Source organism: Anneissia japonica, unplaced genomic scaffold, assembly GCF_011630105.1.
Source record: "Anneissia japonica isolate Jap-2015-1 unplaced genomic scaffold, ASM1163010v1 scaffold287712_len2945570_cov188, whole genome shotgun sequence".
In the NCBI taxonomy this organism is placed as follows: domain Eukaryota; kingdom Metazoa; phylum Echinodermata; class Crinoidea; order Comatulida; family Comatulidae; genus Anneissia; species Anneissia japonica.
The window spans coordinates 1,467,833-1,486,575 of NW_022704401.1; the positions used below are offsets into that span (position 1 = coordinate 1,467,833).

The 18,743-nt window shown below is 34.2% G+C and overlaps 2 protein-coding genes and 1 long non-coding RNA gene across 4 annotated transcripts in view; 1 reads left to right on the forward strand and 2 right to left on the reverse strand.

The window, feature by feature from the left end:
* Window positions 1-2,018, reverse strand: part of LOC117104711 — a 12,494-nt gene extending 10,476 nt beyond the window's left edge. Inside the window, exons 1-2 of one of the 2 annotated variants that reach the window (XR_004444804.1) lie at window positions 1,411-2,018; window positions 375-1,090 (exon numbers count right to left, since the gene is read on the reverse strand). The gene's annotated coding sequence lies outside the window, so the exon portion shown is untranslated. Of the gene's footprint in view, window positions 1-374; window positions 1,091-1,410 lie in introns of those variants that run through there. The other variant, XM_033245593.1, reaches the window with a different exon arrangement.
* Window positions 2,019-5,567: 3,549 nt separating this feature from the next.
* Window positions 5,568-10,217, forward strand: LOC117104649. Its single transcript, XR_004444797.1, has 5 exons — window positions 5,568-5,640; window positions 6,188-6,263; window positions 6,602-6,671; window positions 8,163-8,295; window positions 9,439-10,217. It is a non-coding gene; the product is annotated as an uncharacterized LOC117104649 (long non-coding RNA).
* Window positions 10,218-15,287: 5,070 nt separating this feature from the next.
* Window positions 15,288-18,743, reverse strand: part of LOC117104686 (juvenile hormone acid O-methyltransferase-like) — a 14,737-nt gene continuing 11,281 nt past the window's right edge. Inside the window, exons 2-4 of the mRNA XM_033245570.1 lie at window positions 16,540-16,862; window positions 15,407-15,542; window positions 15,288-15,316 (exon numbers count right to left, since the gene is read on the reverse strand). Of these exons, the coding sequence (XP_033101461.1) occupies window positions 15,288-15,316; window positions 15,407-15,542; window positions 16,540-16,862 (488 nt within the window). The remainder of the gene's footprint in view (window positions 15,317-15,406; window positions 15,543-16,539; window positions 16,863-18,743) is intronic.

The window sequence follows — 18,743 nt, forward strand, 5'->3', positions numbered from 1 at the left end:
TGTCCAGTTCCAACAGCATTTTCAACCTCGCATATCAATACAAACCCATCTTTCATTTCACCATTGTTTGTCAAATTCAAATTACTGCTTGTAATGTTCAATTTCTCGCACTCTTCTTTTTGAACATTCGTTTCATTCCCTGAGTAACGGCAAAGTTTCCATTGGTATGATGTAAACGGGGGATAAGATTCCACCTTACATTCGAACTGCGTGTTGTCAGCACTTCCATTAATCTTTACTTTAGGCTTCATCAATGAAGGAGTAGAGCAGTTGACCGGATTTAACATCTTTGGATGATCTGCCACGCACCAGAAATGCCGTCCATCTAAACCTGCGACGTCTACTGCGTGACTGACATACACTCCGCGTGTAGCACTGGACTGTTCTTCAACGTGAGAATAGACAGGAAGTGCAGATGCAATGCTATGGTTAGCAACATTTATTATTCTAATGTTGACTAAAACATTGTTGCCAATAAAAGTCCTTGCAAGATATATTTACATGAAGAATGTGTCCGGCAATCATCGTTATGTTGTTACGATCTGTACGTGACGTTGAGTTGGAAAGAGTCATGTCACATCTTACGAAGGGGTTTTCGTCTAGACAATTACCCACTGTCAGCTCACCAATGTCTTCGACAGCTGTCTTTTCAACTTGACATTTGTAATGGCCTTCGTCTCGACGTTCGATATTCCTTATGCTTAGTTTATTGTTCAGTTCTTTGTATTTTTTTATTGTTACACCGTTATCTAGAACTGTTTCGTCATCAAAATTAATTAGTTCACTTTGAAAAAACCATTTCATCTTGTGTTCAGCATTATCCGCGCTAGGTGGTTGAATGGTGCAATTGAAATCAACATTATAATCTTTTTCTAGAACACACATTTTTTGTGGTGCCATAGTGACTGTAATTACACCATCTATGTGACGTAAAGCACAAATATAAATAAGAAAAAATAATAGCATAATTAAAAGATTGTTCACTATACGCTTTAAAGAATACTCTTGCTTTTTTTTTCTGCCAATGTATAATGATTATGTAATCTTCACGTTTTCTGTTTAAATTCTGGCTTTGTGAATTCACTGTTTCCTACAAGGGAAAAGACAATGAAAATACAATCAATAACAAATATGGAGTCATACCATTTGGTTTTAAAACATCTATATTGTTACCATCAACGATTGCCATTGTAACTGAGTAAACATTTTTTTAATATTATGTAAGAGTGGAAACCACTTGTCAATTTAATAATGTATACAATTTACTGTATAAACAAACTGAATGTATAAACAAACTGTTTTATTGCATAAGTAAATAAAGAGATAATCATGTTCTGGACAATGTTTTTACATTTTTTTAAATCGTTATACTCGGATATTGAACACAACAGAAAAAAGACATAAGCCTACCTTACTACCTGATAGATCTAGCGGCTCAGTTAACAGGTTGGAAATAACGTAGTTTCAAATTTGCTTACTAATTTAGGCCTGTACAGTATTATTGCATGATACTATGTTGGTTTCATTATCACTACTGAACACCTTTTTCAGTCGCTTGTCTTGTTGAGGACGCCACCTACCCACCAACTTTCAAAAAGTGAGAGGGCTCATAAAATAGACATAGGCCTACCTTACTAACTGATAGCTAGCGCCTCTGTTGACAGAGCGCAAATTACGTTGTTTCAATATGCTTATTAAGGTAGGCCTGCATAGTACTTTTGCATGTGACTATGTTCGTTTCATTATGCCTTCAAATAGTTGTAGCAAATGTGAATTGTTTATAACTGCGTTAGTAGCTACGACGTTTTCTGTACGTATTATGATTCCTTTTTAATTTTTCAGCAGATAAACTAGTTTGTACTGGTATGCACAACCATTGCAAATTTGAGCGGGTTAGCTCTGCCAGAACACCACTCAAATCTTGTTCGATGCGCCCACATCGAACATTAATTGGCTTCTTCTCTCTTCTGTATTATCACAATTCCATCGAATTTATACTATCATACCTATTTTTGAATTAAACACAATGTTTTTTAATTTCTTAGATAATTAATTGTATTTAATTAAATAATCAACTCATATATATAATAAATCAATAATCAATATATATATATATATATATATATATATATATATTCTATATTTGTAACCATTGAACTTGTATATCTGAATATTTACCGGTATATTTTAAAATTTCTTAAATAATGAAGTATTGTAAAATTATAATAAAATTAAATGTAATGCTAATTAATGATGTAATTTACACAACTAAAGCTTTTTCCTAACTTATATTAATAATTTAGAATTCCAAGCTAATTGTTTAATTTTTTCAGTATTTGTTTGCATTGTTGCTTACTTTAGGCCATGGCATTCTTTTTGTTGTTTGTTATTGTAGAAACCGAAAGGTCCACTGATTAATCTCAGATAAGACAGTATAATACATAGGCCTATTCCAAGTATCGAAATGCACGAAATCGTGTCGTGATTAAATATTCCTGATGATTACATAATTATTGTCGAAATACTGAATCCCGACAGGATGGCGTGCATTTTGATACTTGTTATTGTAGCGTTTATCATTATGGTAACGGGACCTCTTCGGAAACAAGTAGAAATGCTTAAATGGTTATCCTGAAATTCTCTTTGTTGTTTATAATTCTTTTAATTTTGTACTCTGTTTGGTTGTAAGAATTTCGTAATAAATCAAATCGAATCAAATAGTAGAGGCCCACACCTGTGTCAAAACAAGCCTTGCGACGACTAGTGGAGCGTTATCTTATGTTATCTTACGTTGATTGAAATAATAAAAGCAGATATGTAGGCCTATAACAATCTGTAAATAAAATATATTGGCCATCGCCAAAAGTAGGCCACATTTAACATATAGGTCTAATTAGAAGAAGATACAAAATGGGAGGAGCGATAAAATCCGAAGGAGTCGGAACATTTTCTCTTGACTTTGCCACATTTATAGATGGAATAAAGTGCATTTGTAAGACTGGTTATGTAATGGTAAGTATTCTACTGTTTCAGAGTAATTTGTTGAGTTGGAATCATGAGCTTTACTATAATGCTTTATACTTTTTTAATGGCGTCCCCCCAGCACAGTGAAATGAAGAGGTACCTGTTGGAGCTCCAGGGAGCAAAGTCCCTCTGAGAGAGCTTCAAAATAGTAGCCATTTTATTCCCTTATCCAAGTGATTTCAGAATGGTTGGAGATGTTTTGGATGGTGGCTGGGAAACGAAGCGCTTCTTTTGCCATCCCTTATATATGTCATTGATCCTGTGATCTGTAATCAGTGTGTGCATGATATACGCACCCGCTTACGTCAGAGTGCAATACAAATCCCATTGCGACTTTTGGAAAGGATGACATTGCTGGGGTTCCTCACCCGCTCATTATGTCATGTTTATGTCATAGCAAGTCTTAAGAATAGATTACGACAACAAGATACTGCACGTACGTGAGAATCCCCCGCTGGTAGACCCAGCTATACAGTTGAGTCTGCAGATGGACAATAGTCATTGTAAACGGAATGTCCGGCATATTAATATTGGTTAATACGGTAGGTTATTATTTCTATAAGAGACAGGTTCTTCAACGTGAGAATAGACAGGAAGTGCAGATGCAATGCTATGGTTAGCAACATTTATTATTCTAATGTTGACTAAAACATTGTTGCCAATAAAAGTCCTTGCAAGATATATTTACATGAAGAATGTGTCCGGCAATCATCGTTATGTTGTTACGATCTGTACGTGACGTTGAGTTGGAAAGAGTCATGTCACATCTTACGAAGGGGTTTTCGTCTAGACAATTACCCACTGTCAGCTCACCAATGTCTTCGACAGCTGTCTTTTCAACTTGACATTTGTAATGGCCTTCGTCTCGACGTTCGATATTCCTTATGCTTAGTTCATTGTTCAGTTCTTTGTATTTTTTTATTGTTACACCGTTATCTAGAACTGTTTCGTCATCAAAATTAATTAGTTCACTTTGAAAAAACCATTTCATCTTGTGTTCAGCATTATCCGCGCTAGGTGGTTGAATGGTGCAATTGAAATCAACATTAAAATCTTTTTCTAGAACACACATTTTTTGTGGTGCCATAGTGACTGTAATTACACCATCTATGTGACGTAAAGCACAAATATAAATAAGAAAATAATAAATAATATATTTGTTGAATGGACTATATTATTAATTTTGGCCAATTCGGTGCTCCTTATTAATAGTCCTTTTATTATCCCATTTCTGTATTATTTTCATGATGATCGGATTGTATGTACTTACAGCATCGTTTGTAAGTGATAATGCTCGACATTTACGAGTACAGAATGTCATCACGCATATTATCAGAAAATTACCATGCTAAATAGTACAAATCAATTAACTAAAAATTCGAATTAAGGAAGGTTTAAGGGAAATTCACCCTCTTGCATCGTCCAGGGTAACTTCCCAGAGACTTTTACTCGTTTAGCACATTCACGCCCCTCTTTCTTGCGGGCCTGGATCCTCCCTGAGATAGGTTACCGTGTCAATACTTTACATTTGTATTCCTTTAAGGCGTTGTTCATCTCGTTGGTCCTGGGTCGTCTCCTACAGTGTCGGAATGAAGTGATCGTCACTATGCTTGCCGTATTTTGTTCCCTTTGTAAAGTTTCATTGATTAAAGAAGTTAATAAATTGAAGCTATTCAAAGTTGACTACATAAACTTTGCTTAAGGTGTATTTAATTTATCCAGTATAGCCATTTATTTAACTAAACTGTCTTGCTTTAATTATAATAGTGGCTCAGCTGGTGCATTGATAATCTCACAAATATGTCCAATTAATAGTCCTGGGCGTGTATGTGTACCAAAACGAAAACATGAGGTAGGTCAAAAAGGTAACCCTTTTTTATTGTTACCCAATGGACGGTTCCGCTAGGTCCCCACACCTATTGATCAGATCCTACATAAGAAATAACATCTGATCACCCCACCTCTCCCAGCAAAAATATAAAAAGGTCCACATTTACTGAAAATGTACTGAATATAAAATTTGATATTTTATGTTAACAAAAGTAAGAGAATATGAAATCTTCACATTTTATTGGAACCATACAACGCACTATAATACCAAAGCTTCGATCCAACCATCCCGTCAGGGATGAGACCCCATACCCTATTGCTCCATATTTTTGCATACGCAGGCATCCCCACCCCACCATAGCATTTCTGGTATAGCATCTGTGTATAGTTTGTCATTATTGTTATTCTATCTGTTAGTTTGATGTTCGTCATTCCGCAACTATTAATTATGCTTTAGAAACGTAGATGAAAAAGAAAAAAAAACAAATAAATAAATAAATAAACATCGCACTTTTACATTGTCTTTTGTCAATATCAGATAGTGAAGAGAAGCAATGCAGATAAAGTGCCTTGCCGAAGAACACAAGTGCACCAAACCGCTTCCACAATATTCTGTGAAATATTTCTGTTGGCGTTTAATTTGTTTAAAATTAATATATTTATTTTTGAATTGACAGATAAACTTTGGAATTACTTCTGCAACAGGCATTTTGACTGGTCAGTAGTTAGGAGTAAATCAGCCGAAGAAAGCAATTGAATTGGTGAAAATTACATTGTTGTTTGTTTGTATGTATTCTTTTAAAATACCGATATTTTTTAACGAAGAAGAATAAACTGTTGCATCGATAGATTGGAAATATTCATATTATATTCAAATTCATGTTATTTTTAAAATTAATCAATAAATAATCGCAATAGCATATACAGGAGCAAAAAACAAACAATCTATAAATTGTCTTAGTTTGATCCCGACAAGACAAAAAGAAAATAAGAAAATATAATTATAGGTATATTTTAAAGTTAACTTTAATGAAATAATTGTAGTACTATATACATTTCTAAATACTTTTCATCTTTCTTTCGAAATAAATTGTTTTAATTAAACGTTTTAATTTTGTTGTCACTATCATTCCATAATTTAGATCCATAGAAGAAAATTGACTTCTTCCCAGGCTACCAAATGGAACATGTATTTTGAGTCCTTTAAATAGTAATAATGAGTATTTATAGGATTTTGGAATAATAAAAGTATAGAAATTAGAAGTGGACCTTCATTACCTTGAAACGTAATAGAAGCAAATGGCATTATGTTGAACAGATTGTTACATTTCAGTGGGATATGCAGTCGTTGTCTCCTTCACGTTGCTAGTGCTTCGAAATTACATTGGATTTGTTTTTACAAACAATCAGTATGTTTTCATTCTTCCATATTAAGTTTATATTACGGCGCAACATACCAAACCCGTATTGTATTATTGCTGGAAACAGAGAAGATAGGCTTACTGTAATGGCGGGCGTTTCAAATTTTAATTACTGTAGGCCTAAAATTATTGCAAATTACTGTATATTATTTTTATATTATAAATTCTGATGATGTGATTAATTACAAATGTTGTGCCTTAGCCAGTCAGTTATAGTACTTCTTGGGTGATATACTGGCTAATATTGCAATGAATTTACTTTTTAGTCATAAACACAAATGTATGCTATACAATGTACAGTAGATACAAATCTCTTCTTGTTACAGGTTCGTGGTAAGAGAACTATCAAAATCGATATTGATTTTAATTATATTCCAATTTTTTAATATTACATGTGTAAGTACCGGAATTTTATATTATTCAAATATTAAAGAATTTGTGTGAGGGTTGCTGTTGTTGTTGTTGTTGTTGTTGTTATTGTTGTTATTTTTGTTGCTGCTGTAGTTTTCATTTCTTTATTTGACCACGACAAACAATTCTAGAGAGTTTCGTTCATATCCATTTATTACTGTTTTAGATAAACACGCACACACACACATATACCCCCACACACACACTCTGATATCTTATAGGAGTTTACATTTGCGTTTGACATGGTATGATATTTGAGATGAAAGTGGAAATGTTTACGTTTGTAGGCGAAATGTTTTTTTTTTAATTTGTGGTTAAACAGATTTTCAAAAACTTGTGTGGTGCTTTCTTTTTCATTTGTGGTTTTTTTTTACATTTTTGGGCCCTACAGCCACCAAATTCATACCCGAATGTAGATCGCCTCCAAAACAAACAAACACAAACAAAATTCGATGAAAATATCCTTGCGGAGGTAATAACAATACATTTCGACAAAAAGACCTCATGAGAATCAGAATCACTTTATTGTCTCCAAAAGAAGAAATTGTTTTTGCTCGATAGATAAACCTTTAAAATACATTAAAATACATTCATAATAAAAATACAATACAAAATTACATCACAAATTCAAAACATTAATTAATTATATACCATCTAAATATATATTATCTAAAATTAATTCTAGGTTTTAAGTGGTATTTTCACACAGTAGATGGACAATAGAAACAAATCACGTAAACACGGACCGAACATAGTATTAAATGTTGTGTTATGCCACAATTAGGCCTACAACCAAGTAATAGGATATCGTCTGAATTAAAATTATTTAAGTTAAAATCTGGATTTTAAGTGGCATTTGAAATCATGGTATTTTGGTGATCTTTACAACCAGAAATGGCAGGGTTAAAAAATAACCGTCCATATTTCAACAGAAACCTTGCATTTGTGCGAAATTTCAGTACCTAAGGTTCATGAAAACACCGATGATGTTTGAATTAAACTTGTTCAGCATGATTTTCATAGCATGAAATTTTGTGAAGTAATTCGATACAGTAAAAATTTACATTTAAGCTTAATTCTAAGATTTAACTAGCATTTGCAAACATTTTTGATTCACATAGCGCGAAACAAACGGAAAATGGCGCACCTTGTCGAACAGAGTGAAGAGAGACTAAATGACAGGAATTCATAAATGTAAACTTTATTTGAACACTTTTTTAGCCATTTTTCGTTACTTACATTGTGTTTACAGTGCTTTGCAGTAAACCTAATTGGGACATTATTTAGATTTGTACAAGCCTCTCTCTAGATTAACCATAGGCCTACGCGTGAGCACAAAATAATGTTGTATAACAGAAAGTATTGTGTACAAGTGGGATTTTTTATTTGACTTACATACTTACCTCTTATCTCAATTTATTCATTCCCAAACTATCTATGTATTCTTTTATCTTGAATTGATTTGTTTGTTTGCAGGCATGCTGTAGAAACATACTTAATGCTTGTGGAAAACAACACATTACCGGGTTTGCCTCCTTGTTTGCCAATACAACTGTGAGCCTTCCGTCTGTTATCAATTTTGGCTTCGTTTTACGTTGGAAAATAATTGGTAAGCCTTAAGTTATGCATTAACCATTATATCTGTCTCTTATAGAACAGCGTGCAACATACTTTTGAAGTACAGTACTATGAAGTAATACACATGTTTATTCGTTAAAAATTCGCAATTGAATTTAAAAATTTATTCTACGAAATTATTTATACGAACATGCCGTTATGAATCGTTGTTTTGCTGAAATAATAACATACATTTTTTTTCTAAAGGTCTTTGGGCTGGATTGGATTTTTGGTTTGTCATACCATTTTCTCTATGGTCATACAGGCTATCATTCTGTTATTTGCTATAAGTCCAGTGGATTTTGAAAAAAGAGGCACACCTTGTGATTATAATGGACAATCGAGATCTTTGGCTTGCTTTACTGATATAACAATAATACGTATACAACCTATGGGGTCTAGTCAAGTGTGAAACAGAGTTTCCCCAAATGGAGTTTAGCCTTCTGCGTACTATACAGATTACTAACAAACGGGCCACTGGCGTTTTATTGACATGCGAATCTGATTAAAACATCCGATCTTTCACACTCATTTGTTTCTCATGCGTAATTGAAAAGTACTAGTTCTACATACACAGAAGATCCACGCCTTCAGATCTTGAACAAATTACTTCCTTACACCATTAGTTTCTCTCATTATATATTGTTCGATAGGCTATATTTTTATATAAATTATATATTTTGTAATTAAGTGTGCTCCTGAGCTTCAGACATGTTCTGTAAGGGTCGCCCACTCAAAATATGGTAAATAAGTCCATAAACATAACTACAACCCATATGCTTTTAAGTTCCCCCTCACACTCCCCACATTTAGGCCTACTTAAGAACTGAACTCGATTTAAATGGGTACGATTTATAGGCATAACTTACAAAATCCTTTGTGTTATATCAACCAAAACTAACTCATCATGGGAAAGTATATCTAATTTCTTAAATGTGCTGAATTATTTATTATACCAATTATTATATTTTTAACAATGTCATGTTTTCTGTGGCTATTATATTTAAGCCAGACACAAATTATAAATTATTATTATTGTAACTATCTTGGTAATTTTGGTGTCTTTCAAAACAAAAACGTTTTTTTACAATAATATATTTTATGCTGTATTTATTTATTTATTTATTTATATTAGGCCAAAGAAAGGTGTGACGTTTTACAATTTGAAAGAATTGACCAAGAGAGAGGTTTGATCAAACTTTGTCTCGAGAATGATGAGGATGAAGCTGGTAGCTGTAATATGGATATGTCTGAGAAGACTTCTCTTGTCTCACCGGACAACGTCGAAGTAGATAAAACAACTATACTGTTTAGGTGTTTCAACTTTTTTGTGCCACTGTTCATCGTTGTAACAGGTTTAATTATTTATTTAATAGGGCTATGTAGTAATGGCAACTACTGAAATAGAAAAAGCATGCTAGAAAAAAGTATACAACCGACATATATACAGAATATTTATAGTAACCATGGTGGATCGAGTACTATTACCTGTTCTGGAAGGGGCTGTATAATAGGGCCTACATAACGTAGATTAAGACTAATATCATCAAATTGTTTACAAAGATAGCAGGAGCTATCAAAATATCTGTTCTATTTTATTATATTTTAATAAATTTGTGTTTAGCCAGCTAAACTTCAATGATTGTACATCGTCTTTTCATTGTTTTTACATTATATATAGATGATGTATGGTTACAAATTCAACATTTTATTGCACTGCAGGCTGTTTCATGAGTACTTCCTCAATCGTCAGGTGCTAGGCTCTGAATGAGACTGCAGAATGTCAATCATACATGTTGGAACTGCTTATTGGTATAAGGTTTATATTGGTTTATTGGTATAACCATTAGTATTCATAGGGGTAATTAGAAGATTAAGATTAATTGTATTTAAGTTGTATATATTAGCGCCCCTCAACTGATCATCGAGCACTCCCCCCCCAGCCCCCCCATCTAGATACGCCACTGACTTACATGGCCAGATGAATGAAAATATTCAATCGGTGTGCCACCAAGTCGTAACCAGCCTTCACCATGCCCTCACGATGTCACCGGGGACGCAACTACCAAAAAAAAAACTATTTTTGGCAGCGAAGGGATAAACAATCAACAAACTACCGGGTTTCTGGGTATGATTTGCAAGGTACTACATGGCTCAACTATTTTTTACTTAGGGGTTAATTGGTAAAAATCGCACACAAATCATACGACGTCGCTGACAAGGCCGGGGACGGCAACTCGTTTTGAGATTAATTTTCCGAATAAAGTCATACTAAATAACTTCTGAAGACAAAATATGGTCTTCAGTTGTATTTGTTGGTAATTCAACTGTCATTTTATCTATTTTTTCGGTGATATTACCATTCTCAATAATTTGTAAAACACCCACATAACAACGTAACGTTAGATCGGTCGGTGGGGACGACGTAGTGACGCCGGTAGGGTCAGTTCCGTCGGAAGATATCAAGAGGATAAACAGTATCATTGGACTAAATTCTTGTTTATGTTAACCACATGCTTACCTAAGATTATACTGGCACTGTTTTCAAATCACGGTCAAGTAGTTAAAAATCACCAAAAATCACCTTATTTTGCAAATTAGCGCCCCTCAACTGATCATCGAGGCCCCCCCCCCCACCAACCACTTCACCTTCGTCCACCTCATCAGTCTCCCATTTCAAGACATCTAGATACGCCGCTGGCTTACATAGCCAGATGAATGTAAATACTGAATCGATGTGCCGCCAAATCGTAACCAGCCGTCACCATGCCCTCATGATGTCACCGGGGACGCAACTGATATTATTATAAAATATCAGGCGCAATAAACACAGTGATAAAATGTACTACATAATAAGTCCTATGATTGTTTATTCATTTATATGTATTGACCTTTTATTATTTATTTATTGTTTATTTAATAATATAATTTATCTATTAATATTTTTTATTTTATTAATATTCTTGACCTATAAAAATATAAATTTTAACATGCAACAATTTATGTTACCTTTATGTTTCTTATGTAGACCTATATGATTTTGTTGCTAGCGGCACTTTGGAGAGCTCCCAGACAGGCCGAACGCCACTTTTGAGCAATAAAAATTTTTAAAAAGGAAACTTAAAACTACGAGGTGTTTTTTCGGCATGGGATAGAACGCCCAACGTATATAACTATTATAGAACTCATATGCCAACGCATAAAAACTACAAATGGATGCTTCTAAACTTCTTCAACTTTGACATTGATCATGCCAGAAGTTGCGAGCAATATAGTCGTTAGAATTGTTATGAAAAGTACCAGCAACAGTATTATAAAATCCAATTTGCGCAGTCGCCGTTGCCTCACTTTCAAGTTCTCCGCATGGGCGTCATTGCCGACAGCAGATTTCTTTTCAGTTGCACACTACAATGTCAGATATTGAAATAAAAAATGATAATTAAAAAAAACAATTACGTTGATAAATTTACATCGGTTTTCACATTTAGTTTTGACCAATTAGTATGTTTTTTGTGGGGTGGGGGCGGGGGTGTGGGGTATCAACCGTGGCACTAACTACCAGTTAGCATCGAAGAAAAATTGGATTGAAGGAAATAGCAACAACTAAGCCACATTCGTTGTACTGACTGGTAGTTAGCAAAACTGTTTACAACAAAAAGTAACAACAACCAAAATATTTAGTACAGATTTGTATATTAACTTTTTATATATATATATATATATATATAACAAAACAGGAAATATTTAAAACTCTCAAAAATTCTCAATCCATCAAGAAAGATATGCATATCATTATCTTTATCATCCATCATCAATCAATCAATACGAATTTATTTCCAGTTTCCAAAACAATACAACGAGAACAAGTTACAGTATCAATCATCAAATAATCACCAGCACTATCGTTATAATTATCATCAACACCATTATAATCATCATTATCATGATGATCATCTTATCATCCATAATCTTCATCATCTCATCATCATCATCATCATCATCATCATCATCATCATCATCAGCAACTCTGACTTCAATTCAGAGGTTTTGGCATGCCCAATTCAAGGGTTAATCCCACTACACCGTAGTTAATCTTATCAAAATAATAATAATAATATTTTAGGCTAGTTATCTGGAGGTTGTGGGTTCGATTCCCCCCAGAATCACTTGCAGTATTTGGGAACGTACTGAGTATTCCGTACGACAGCATATCAGGTGGGGAAAAACACCACTCCTAGGCCTATATGATTATATCTACAAAAAAAAAAAAAAAAAAAAAAAAAAAAAAAAAATATAGGACTAACCTTTGTAATCCATATTTTTGCTGCCACTAAACAAGACAAGGTTATTTGTGCAATTACGGATACGACTATGGTAGTAGCCGTTATGTAATACAAGTAGTTGACTGTTAAATCTGCTTTTACAAAAAATACCGCAATGTTTACAGTCTGCTGTAGTCCCGCCACTTCCAAGATTCCTTGTGATGTAGTTTCGTGCTCATTGAGACGTTGTATTTCATTATTCGCATAGTTCTACAAAAAAGAATACGAATTTTGTGTAATGCCTAACAATAATTATGAAAGTAGTAATGAGAATAGCAATTATAATATTAAATAGAAATTATGATAATAATGATGACGATGATGATGATGATGATGATAATGACGATGATAATAGTAGGCCTAATAATATTTAGAAAAACAATTAGTATAACAAAGTCTTGATTAGTTATAAATAACCCTGCTTAGGGTTGGGAGGATGAGTAACACCTGTCAATGTTTTATACATAGATTGAGGCATCCAAAATTCATGTACAGTAATACAATACTAAGAGTACAGGTCCGCATAGTGTACACTATAGGAAAATTATTATACGAAGGCTAGATTTAATGCTTGAAAACAATTCCTGAAGGTCTGCAAGGCCCGAAGGAAATTTTTGAATGCATTAAATTATAATAATTTTCATTTAGTGTACGATGCATGCTCTACTAATTGCTTTATAAGTCAATCACCGTCTTTTAATTTTAGTTTTTGATAACCAACTAGTGCAGCAGTCATCGGTTGCTATAGTGATTTGATCAGTATACTGTGTGCGTATTTACATTTAACTGTGCATATGCTGATCTTTGCCTTTGTACGTACTATGGTACCACTGATTTCTACTATAATACCGTAATCGCGCGAATAAGCGCCTCAATTGAATAAGCGCCCCTCATAACGTGAAAATTTCCTTAAGCGCCCCGTTTGATTTTATTTTAATTTGAATAAACGCCCCCCTCTCAATAATCCAATCAATCCTGGGACTGTGGATGTTGGTATGATTTGAGGTGTGGAGGTAGAATCACATTCCCCTTTAGTCAATATCAAAATGAGGATATTTATCTTGGACAAATGAGAGCTCCTTCTGGACAGACAGTACATTTCCAACTCTCATCTTCTTACATTTGTCTATCTACTAGTCCTACTCCTTTTCCGACAATTTGCACCTTTAACACATTCTCATCTGAGTTTTCAAGAAACCTGCAATGATCATGCCGTCCTGCTAATCTCAATCGGCCGATGGCCAACAAACTATAGAACGACCACTATTAATTTCATCTGCTGTTATGTAATACTGTACTCACAACATTCTTTTCATGACAAGTCATGATCTCTGGACGATTATCTTTTCCGCCGCACAACCATTGGTTTGCGGTTTCCTTGTGTCCTTATATAATCGTTTTTCATTCAAAATGTGCCTTTTGAATTTAATAAGTTCTCATAAGAACTCGATTTTCATCTATTTCCACTCTGTTTTCATAAGTGCCCCGTTCGAATAAGCGCCCCTCAAAAATATTTAAAATATTTTAAGCTCCCGGGCGTTTATTGGAGCGAGTACGGTAGCTGGATTGCTCATCGGCCAATCCTGGTACAGAAAAAAATGAGGCCTCCAACGTCATGTTGGAGGGCCTAAGTGACGTACCAGTTTAGAAAAGTTTCTTTTGGCATTTGTTTAATAATAAGTCGCGTTGTTATAGTGACGTTGATCCCTAACAACACAAATAACTTATAAGATCTTTGGTTTAAAACTTGCATTATAAAGAGAAGGGCGCTGCGTACGTCTGGACCAATTTGTGCCTTATTTTTTGCTATGCGAGTGCTCTATCTTGTGTTCCTAGTATCTTTGACATCAGCATAGCAGTACATAACAGTAGGCCTACGGATACGACGAATAACTATTGCAATTTTGTGTTAGAAAGATGCTATTTTGATCGACATTCGTCAAAGAAATAAACATTTCAGCATTCGAGAGAGAATAGTCACTGACCTCCTTTTTGGTCGGTGCATGCAGACATGTAAAATCGTGCAATGATTTCATAACTAGGCTAGGCTACGGCCTAGTAGTAGTAGGAGGAGGCCTGGGTGGTCTCCTGCCTGGCCGTAGGCCTACATCTAAATTTGTTCCTTGAGTCGTTAAAATAGGTCTAGAATATTCCTATTAAACATTCAGTTTGTTGTGTTTATGAGGGTCCACTGATTCAATGAATTCCTTAATTGTTCATACTTAATATTGAATTTGAAGTAACTTTCTTCGGGTTCTAATTAAGCTTGTTTTACGAATTCAATTTTTATTGCGGTGTGTGATGTGTTCGCTGTGGTGATGAAAAAATGAGGAATTTTTTTTTGCACACGAACCTTAAAAAAATCAAGTCAAGCGTCCAATAATACAAATTATTGGATGCTGGGGAATAGGCAAATAACTTTGAGAGTTACAGTGATGACGTCACGATTGACTTTTAGTGCAAGATTTTAGTTAGGTAACTTTACTCAGGAAACGACTCTGTTAAGAAAGTGAGTTTGTTGTTAGTGGGCGAAACTGAATATTTTAATGGTTGTGCTATCAATGTAGATGTAAAATGTTAATATTGTTTATTTTGTACCATTCATCCAGTAAAACAATTACAATTTTATTTGAAATATGGCGAATAAAAAACTGAATTGAATTCATGTTTCATACACAACCTCAACCACTACTTCAAAAACAGAAATTGATAATATAGTTTACAACAGTGTGCTGTGGTGTTTGATATAGGCCTATTATACAATGTTTATATGGTACATACCTTTTATCTGATCTTTGTCAATGTCAAGTTCCTCAGGTTTGTATGAATGACCTTTTACCACCTCAAAGCCAACTGATTCCAATAACTTCACGTTATCTTCTAATGTTAGTCGGTTATAAAACTTGTACTCGTAACCCTGAATGAGAATTTAATTTTAATTTATTTGAAGATGAAAAATTGGACGGAACATTATATTAAATAATTTAATTGTTGATATAGAATAGTATGTTAATTGATATAGACATAGAAACAATTTAGTCTTTCCTAGAATACAATATTTTGAAATTAGCGAGGAAAGATTTGATCGATCTTTAAAAAACAAAGTAGGAACATTAGAAGCATCGAAAATATTTGTCTGTCAACGTGTCAAGCATTGCATCCATAATAATATCCGATCTATCGGTAGAACAGTTTTCAACACAACACTGTCAATCAATCAGAATCTAGGAGTAGGCCTATTAGTATGTGAGAGAGGGGGTGGGGCGAGGGGGATTTAGCTGACAAATTAGAGTGAAATTAGGTGATTTCGTACTACTTGAGCGTAATTTCTAGTGGGGGGGGGGGTGCTGAGCTTCTTTTATTTAATTTCCCCCAATTCAATCAATTCAATTTTATTAGCTACGAATTTCATTAAGGGCAATTATCCGAATCAACAATTATTATTTACAATTAACAAATAATAATACGATTATTAAATAAAAGGATTTTTAATTAATGGACTAATTAAATTGTTGTCAAAATTAAATTTAATTAAATCATGGCTTGCTTAATATCAGAAGCGGAAATGGGTCAACGTTCGGAGCATAACTTAGGGATAGTGAATAAGAAAAGGGGATAGCTTTGAAATCAAAACGTTTTTGCGTGGAATTGGAGATGGATGATTGACGGTTTTTACAAAGAGACATAGACCTAGACATTGTTCTAACAGGTGGAAGGAAAAAGTTAAGCGGATGATCAGAAGATTGGACAATTTTGCAAACAAATTTAAGAAGAAAGTACTTTTGTATTTTTTCAAAAGATGTGATGTTAAATTGTAACAAAAACAGGAAGGTAAGTTGAGGAAGTGCAGTCGTTAGAAATTAATCGCTAACAGAAATTACTAGAACATTCATTAGAGTAAAATCATATTGTACTTTAAGGTGTTCTCTCCATTTATCATGATTCTTCAAGTAATGCGGAAGTTCATCATCACCATGTCCCAGCATTTGATTCATCGGACCGGAAAATAGAAGGAAGCACTCTCCACCAGGTTTTAGGCAGTCATGGATACTTTGAAACGCTCCTCTCTGATCTTTCACCCAGTGCAATACGAGAATAGATACAATCTTGTCAAATGCGCCTTTCCAGTCTGGAAATATGTCAACACAGCTTAAGACATCTGCCACTTCGTAGGTCACATTTGGACGTTTATAGTTATGTCTGGCAAAATCGATCATCTCCTTTGAAATGTCAAAACCTTTATAAAAAAAAAAGGGGGAAAAAATACAAAATTATGTCTTATCATTATTTCTTTTCTATTATCGTATACTGGTTGTTACGTTTTTACTTGTGACTTAAAAGATCATATGTACAGCAATTTAGAATAATAATCTAAAATCGCATAATATAAATTATTTAGGCTATCCTTTTTTGATGAAAATCAACGAATTCTAAACCCCTCCCCCAGCCCCTACTGAAAATTTCTTGAGCAAGAGATTACACCCAGGAAATAAAAAAATATTTCTATCAGCTCATTTTGCCGGTTAGCGCCTCTCACTTTTCCATCTCGCGCCTCTATTAATTAGCTCCTACTTTAAGCCAATACAGTAGAACCTCTCCTTTGGGACACCCCTATTTAGGGGACACTTTTCCGTGAAACGAAGGGCAATATATCTTTAACACTACGGCCGGCCCCTATTAAGGGGACACCCCTATTATGTGGACACCCCTATTAATGGGACAGTGACACTTTCTGACTGTGCCAAATGGTGAAATAACCCCTAATAAGGGGACACTTAATCATTGTAAATTCATTCAGCTTCATATTTTAACGCCTTTTGAGCAATAAAATAGACTTTTGTCCACTGAATCCTTAAAATAAACGTCGGTATAGCAGTGGCGTATCTAGGGGAGGGCGTGGGGGCGCACGTCCCCCAGTCGCCCCAGAGCCATAGATAGAAAGAGTTGCGACATATTCTTATTATATCTCTATGGTTGCGACATAGAATTTAGAAGCCATTTTGTGTCATACGCGATGCACGTTCTGTGTCTAACGTGATGTGCGTTCCTGTGTATAATCAAAGACAATAAATAGCAGAAGATAGAGCAGCTTCCTAATATAGTGGAACATCCGTTCAAAAGGCATTGTGGGTACACGGAAAGCGATTTTACTGTAACCGCGCGGCGGCGCTATATAAAAATAATAAAGGCGCTGCTCTTGTTCGCTTGTTCCCTTTAGTTTCTCCACTTAATAAAATGTTCACATTTTACTGCAACCGCAGGAGGGCGAATGTTCCATCGATTTTAATGCAAATACGCGGAGCAGCTCATTCTTCTGCTATTTAAGTTCATTGGTATAATATTGTATAATACAGTTAGCGGCCTCCTGTATAGTTTAATTCCATTTAATCTTTTTAGCAGTCGAATTTCATGTAACTTTATTTATAGATTTTTTTTTAATGATTTCACTACTTTATATCGAATTTCATATTATAAATACTGTAATAATTTACTATTTTTGAGCAGTTCTTTAATCCTCGCCGATAGACCGAGAGAGCCCTTCGATGGCAAGCATTCTTCAATTAGGAAATCCTGCCATAGGCCTATAGACCCTTAAGTAGCTCCTGTTATTTTTGCAAATAAATGATATGTAAGACCAGCAAAAATTAATTAAATATGTATATCAAAATGTAGGCCTAATTAAAATCCGTATATAGGGTATATAGATTGATGCTCTTTAAATTAGAATATGAGCGAGCCCTATACAAATCTTATGTTATTAATTTGATTATTATTATTTATAAATATTAAAATAGTATAGGTCAGTTGGCCGCAATATATAAATTGTGCTTTGCTGTAAATGTTATAAATTGTACGTGTTAAATGACTTACAGGATCATATTCAACTTGTGTAAGTGTATAATGTTTATTATTGTATTAAAAGTCTCTGTTTTAATATTGTATTATGGCTGTACAGTATGTTACTTTTATGAACACACTGCAAGAGCGTGTCTGCTGTTTTAAAAGTGTTGTTTCCAAAATAAATTTATAGTAATTATAAAATTGCCATGTCAATTTTGGAGTGACATTCACACTATTTGTACTTAAGTACTGGTACGCATCCTAATGGTTAAATTGC